The sequence below is a fragment of the Callionymus lyra genome, chromosome 8, assembly GCF_982586985.1.
Source record: "Callionymus lyra chromosome 8, fCalLyr1.hap1.1, whole genome shotgun sequence".
Lineage (NCBI taxonomy): Eukaryota > Metazoa > Chordata > Actinopteri > Syngnathiformes > Callionymidae > Callionymus > Callionymus lyra.
Genome location: NC_141825.1, coordinates 29,564,899 through 29,572,057, shown reverse-complemented (window position 1 = coordinate 29,572,057; position 7,159 = coordinate 29,564,899). Strand labels below are relative to the sequence as shown.

At 31.8% G+C, this 7,159-nt stretch overlaps 1 protein-coding gene across 3 annotated transcripts in view; it reads left to right on the top strand.

Moving 5' to 3' along the window:
- Positions 1 to 285: 285 nt before the first annotated feature.
- The window catches only part of rfx7b (regulatory factor X7b), a 19,571-nt gene continuing 12,697 nt past the window's right edge, over positions 286 to 7,159 (top strand). For all 3 annotated transcript variants that reach the window (XM_087796746.1, XM_087796747.1, XM_087796745.1), the window contains exons 1-2: positions 286 to 638; positions 3,433 to 3,466. In XM_087796746.1, coding sequence (XP_087652872.1) covers positions 517 to 638; positions 3,433 to 3,466 — 156 coding nt within the window. In that variant the 5' untranslated portion in view covers positions 286 to 516. The remainder of the gene's footprint in view (positions 639 to 3,432; positions 3,467 to 7,159) is intronic.

Sequence of the window (7,159 nt, the reverse complement as noted above, 5' to 3'; positions counted from 1 at the left end):
TAAACTAAACTCTGTCAACTGTTGCAGTGTAACTTGAATTGTCTGCACATTTGTACTCATTGAAACATTGTTGTGTATGTTTTGTGCCAATCGTGACGTCAGGTGTTTGAATGAGTCTGGCTCTTTCAAGGTTTCTGCATAGCCAGTCATCCAGAGTGTGAACCAACAACACGATCATTTCGGAAACTACATGAAAATGAATATAAAAATGCTAAAGACAAAAAACCGTGACGTGCTTTTATTTTGTAAGAAATCCCGGTGCTCGATGCTGAGGACGCAGCTTGACAGCAGCGGGTCTGAGCTGCTGGTTTGTTCGAAGCTTTTCTACGAAATGCCTTCTTTTCTGCCCGCGGATGGTTTTAGTCTCTCTGCGGGTCTTCTTGTGAGTCCAGGCGCCTGTGTTTGTAGCCATGATGCGAGGCGAGGTGAGCGGCTTGTCGTAGCGGACTGAGCCGCTCCAGCAGCTCGATGCAGCAGCCGGGGAGGATGAGGCCTAGTCGTTAAAGCTCCTCCATCATGGCTGAAGATCAACAACAACCTGGGCTCAAGCCTGGACCAGGTTCTCTTCCAGCGATGGTGCCGGGACTCCAGGGCCCGGAGGCCAACGCGCTCCAGTTCAAGATCAAGAATTCAATCTGGTGAGAAGGAGAACATTTGTGGAGCAGTTAGCATCTCTGGAGCTGTTAGCATCCTAGCATCTCTGGAGCAGTTAGCATCCTAGCATCTCTGGAGCAGTTAGCATCCTAGCATCTCTGGAGCAGTTAGCATCCTAGCATCTCTGGAGCTGTTAGCATTCTAGCATCTCTGGAGCTGTTAGCATCTCTGGAGCAGTTAGCATCCTAGCATCTCTGGAGCAGTTAGCATCCTAGCATCTCTGGAGCTGTTAGCATCTCTAGAGCTGTTAGCATCTCTGGAGCAGTTAGAATCTCTGGAGCTGTTAGCATCCTAGCATCTCTGGAGCTGTTAGCATCTCTGGAGCATTTAGCATCTCTGGAGCTGTTAGCATCCTAGCATCTCTAGAGCTGTTAGCATCCTAGCATCTCTGGAGCAGTTAGCATCTCTGGAGCTGTTAGCATCTCTGGAGCTGTTAGCATCCTAGCATCTCTAGAGCTGTTAGCATCCTAGCATCTCTGGAGCAGTTAGCATCTCTGGAGCTGTTAGCATCTATGGAGCTGTTAGCATCTCTGGAGCTGTTAGCATCACTGGAGCTGTTAGCATCCTAGCATCTCTGGAGGTGTTAGCATCCTAGCATCTCTGGAGCCGTTAGCATCCTAGCATCTCTGGAGGTGTTAGCATCCTAGCATCTCTGGAGCCGTTAGCATCCTAGCATCTCTGGAGCCGTTAGAATCCTAGTATCATCTTCACTCTGGTCTTGTTTATGCAGTAAACAGTAGTTTATTATTATCAGCGATCATTGGCCACAGGAGGCCATGTTGAGGATGATGCTCGTGATGATGCTCGTGATGACAGGTGTCAATCACAACCTCCTGGTCCTGAGGACAGACTTTAACTCACTGAGAGTAGAATTGATTCATGTATTACTGACCTTTATTTTGAGCAAAACACTTCCATTCATACATTTACTCAAATTACTATTGATTTATTAGTAACACGTGTTAATATTGATTGTTTTTTTAATCTTCAACTCATTCTTTTCATGACAAATACACTTAGTCACTGTTTATATATAAATAATGTAATATAATAATAAATAATAATGTAATATATAATATTACTGTTGTGTAATATTACATCAGGCGTTGAAGTATTTCAATTTAAAGCTTCATTCAAATATATTTAACAAGTTAAAGAAGATACAACATAAAATAAAGTCTAATGTTAATATTAGTGACTCTAGTTAGTGAAGCAACTTTAAAAATGAAAGACCTTTTTCCTCTTTTTCACTTTATAATAATAATATTTAATTTTATTTCATGTTTATTTCATTTTTGAGCTTTTTCTGCTCCTTGTTTGTTTTTTATAAAGACACTCCTGGTGTAACTTGTGTAACGTCTCAATGTCTCCAAATTTATCTTCTTGCGAAGTAAATATAGTTTTTAAAGACGTCTTTGATGAAACTCCTGCTGTTCCAGAGACGACATGTTGTTTATATCAATAACATGTTGTTTTGATCAATAACATGTTGATCTGATCAATAGATAGATAGATAGATAGATAGATACTTTATTCATCTCCTTAGAGAAATTCACGTTTTTTTTAAAATAACATAACATGTTGTTTTGATCAATAACATGTTGTTTTGATCAATAACATGTTGATGTGATCAATAACATGTTGATGTGATCAATAACATGTTTATCTGATCAATAACATGTTGATGTGATCAATAACATGTTGATGTGATCAATAACATGTTGTTTTGATCAATAACATGTTGATCTGATCAATAACAGTGTTGATCTGATCAATAACATGTTGATCTGATCAATAACATGTTATTGATCAATAACATGTTGTTTTGATCAATAACATGTTATTGATCAATAACATGTTGTTTTGATCATCAATAACATGTTGATCTGATCAATAACATTTTGATCTGATCAATAACAGTGTTGATCTGATCAATAACAATGTTGATCTGATCTGATCAATAACATGTTGATCTGATCAATAACATGTTGATCTGATCAATAATTGTGTTGATCTGATCAATAACGCGTTGCTCTGATCAATAACATGTTGATCTGATCAATAACATGTTGATCTGATCAATAACATGTTGATCTGATCAATAATTGTGTTGATCTGATCAATAACATGTTGCTCTGATCAATAACATGTTGCTCTGATCAATAACATGTTGATCTGATCAATAATTGTGTTGATCTGATCAATAACATGTTGCTCTGATCAATAACATGTTGCTCTGATCAATAAAATGTTGATCTGATCAATAATTGTGTTGATCTGATCAATAACATGTTGCTCTGATCAATAACATGTTGCTCTGATCAATAACATGTTGATCTGATCAATAACATGTTGATCTGATCAATAATTGTGTTGATCTGATCAATAACATGTTGATCTGATCAATAACATGTTGATCTGATCAATAACATGTTGATCTGATCAATAACATGTTGATCTGATCAATAACGTGTTGCTCTGACGTTTGATCAGATTCTCTCTGACATGTAGTTTCTTCACTAATTGATGCTTCAGAAATACTTCATCTTCTCACTCGAACCTTTGATGAACACATGAAGTCCATGAGTTGAGGTTTCTAGAGTCCAGAGTCAGAAGGTGACACAACGGATTGTAACACGTGACGCGTTAGCAGTAGATACTCTTGTTACAAATATTACTTCTGTTTTTAAACTCATGTTCACTGTTCTTGACGAGTCGTATTCATGTTATTAAATAATTCTTGTTTTTGTTTACGTCATTTTTCTCTCGTCTTCACAGCAAATCTGTACAATCAAAGGTGGACGGCATGTTGGTGAGTAACTGTTACTGCACTTCCTGTATTTCTATTTAAAGTATGTTATTAAAGCCTGACAAACTATTAATTTACATGTTGGTGAGTAACTGTTACTGCACTTCCTGTATTTCTATTTAAAGTACGTTATTAAAGCCTGACAAACTATTAATTTACATGTTGGTGAGTAACTGTTACTGCACTTCCTGTATTTATATTTAAAGTACGTTATTAAAGCCTGACAAACTATTCATTTACATGTTGGTGAGTAACTGTTACTGCACTTCCTGTATTTCTATTTAAAGTATGTTATTAAAGCCTGACAAACTATTAATTTACATGTTGGTGAGTAACTGTTACTGCACTTCCTGTATTTCTATTTAAAGTATGTTATTAAAGCCTGACAAACTATTAATTTACATGTTGGTGAGTAACTGTTACTGCACTTCCTGTATTTCTATTTAAAGTACGTTATTAAAGCCTGACAAACTATTCATTTACATGTTGGTGAGTAACTGTTACTGCACTTCCTGTATTTCTATTTAAAGTATGTTATTAAAGCCTGACAAACTATTAATTTACATGTTGGTGAGTAACTGTTACTGCACTTCCTGTATTTATATTTAAAGTATGTTATTAAAGCCTGACAAACTATTAATTTACATGTTGGTGAGTAACTGTTACTGCACTTCCTGTATTTCTATTTAAAGTATGTTATTAAAGCCTGACAAACTATTAATTTACATGTTGGTGAGTAACTGTTACTGCACTTCCTGTATTTCTATTTAAAGTATGTTATTAAAGCCTGACAAACTATTAATTTACATGTTGGTGAGTAACTGTTACTGCACTTCCTGTATTTCTATTTAAAGTATGTTATTAAAGCCTGACAAACTATTAATTTACATGTTGGTGAGTAACTGTTACTGCACTTCCTGTATTTCTATTTAAAGTCTGTTATTAAAGCCTGACAAACTATTAATTTACATGTTGGTGAGTAACTGTTACTGCACTTCCTGTATTTATATTTAAAGTATGTTATTAAAGCCTGACAAACTATTAATTTACATGTTGGTGAGTAACTGTTACTGCACTTCCTGTATTTCTATTTAAAGTATGTTATTAAAGCCTGACAAACTATTAATTTACATGTTGGTGAGTAACTGTTACTGCACTTCCTGTATTTCTATTTAAAGTATGTTATTAAAGCCTGACAAACTATTAATTTACATGTTGGTGAGTAACTGTTACTGCACTTCCTGTATTTCTATTTAAAGTATGTTATTAAAGCCTGACAAACTATTAATTTACATGTTGGTGAGTAACTGTTACTGCACTTCCTGTATTTATATTTAAAGTATGTTATTAAAGCCTGACAAACTATTTATGTTCTTTTTAACAGACATTTTTTGTTAAACATAAAACTTGAAACATGATCCTGTGAGTGTGTGGAAGATAAAGATATTAAATGATATTCTACTCTGATATTAAATGATATTCTACTCTGATATTAAATGATATTAAATGATATTCTACTCTGATATTAAATGATATTCTACTCTGATATTAAATGATATTAAATGATATTCTACTCTGATATTAAATGATATTCTACTCTGATATTAAATGATATTAAATGATATTCTACTCTGATATTAAATGATATTCTACTCTGATATTAAATGATATTCTACTCTGATATTAAATGATATTAAATGATATTCTACTCTGATATTAAATGATATTCTACTCTGATATTAAATGATATTCTACTGATATTCTACTCTGATATTAAATGATATTCTACTCTGATATTAAATGATATTCTACTCTGATATTAAATGATATTCTACTCTGATATTAAATTATATTCTGATATTAAATGATATTCTACTCTGATATTAAATGATATTCTACTCTGATATTAAATGATATTCTACTGATATTCTACTCTGATATTAAATGATATTCTACTCTGATATTAAATGATATTCTACTGATATTCTACTCTGATATTAAATGATATTCTACTCTGATATTAAATGATATTCTACTGATATTCTACTCTGATATTAAATGATATTCTACTCTGATATTAAATGATATTCTGATATTAAATGATATTCTACTGATATTCTACTCTGATATTAAATGATATTCTACTGATATTCTACTCTGATATTAAATGATATTCTGATATTAAATGATATTCTACTCTGATATTAAATGATATTCTGATATTAAATGATATTCTACTGATATTCTACTCTGATATTAAATGATATTCTACTGATATTCTACTCTGATATTAAATGATATTCTACTGATATTCTACTCCGATGTTAAATGATATTCTGATGTTAAATGATATTCTACTCTGATATTAAATGATATTAAATGATTTTCTACTCTGATATTAAATGATATTCTACTCTGATATTAAATGATATTCTACTCTGATATTAAATGATATTCTACTCTGATATTAAATGATATTAAATGATATTCTACTCTGATATTAAATGATATTCTACTCTGATATTCTACTCTGATATTAAATGATATTCTACTCTGATATTAAATGATATTCTACTCTGATATTAAATGATATTCTACTCTGATATTCTACTCTGATATTAAATGATATTCTACTCTGATATTAAATGATATTCTACTCTGATATTAAATGATATTCTACTCTGATATTCTACTCTGATATTAAATGATATTCTACTCTGATATTAAATGATATTCTACTCTGATATTAAATGATATTCTACTGATATTCTACTCTGATATTAAATGATATTCTACTCTGATATTAAATGATATTCTACTCTGATATTAAATGATATTCTACTCTGATATTAAATGATATTAAATGATATTCTACTCTGATATTAAATGATATTCTACTCTGATATTAAATGATATTCTACTCTGATATTAAATGATATTCTACTCTGATATTAAATGATATTAAATGATATTCTACTCTGATATTAAATGATATTAAATGATATTCTACTCTGATATTAAATGATATTCTACTCTGATATTAAATGATATTCTACTGATATTCTACTCTGATATTAAATGATATTCTACTCTGATATTAAATGATATTCTACTCTGATATTAAATGATATTCTACTCTGATATTAAATGATATTCTACTCTGATATTAAATGATATTCTACTCTGATATTAAATGATATTCTACTCTGATATTAAATGATATTCTACTCTGATATTAAATTATATTCTACTCTGATATTAAATGATATTCTACTCTGATATTAAATGATATTCTACTCTGATATTAAATTATATTCTACTCTGATATTAAATGATATTCTACTCTGATATTAAATTATATTCTACTCTGATATTAAATTTCTACTCTGAAGAACAAACTTAACTTCTGTTCTCACATTATTGACAGCAGAGAGATGACAGTATTTGACCAGTTGTTGGACCAGAAGAGTTTTATTGAGTTAAAAATCTTAACGTTTATACAGAACTATTGTCAAACCAGCTGTGAAAGGTTTGGTGAAGGTTGACTGTCCAGGAAAGGAGTCGCGTCACATCATACCTACGTTCAGGACCAACAACTAACTATTTATTTCACAATATTACATGTTACTTTAAGAAGTGACACATCTTTGTGTATCATTTAACTTCCATAAAGAACATGTTTCTGGAGCTTCAGGT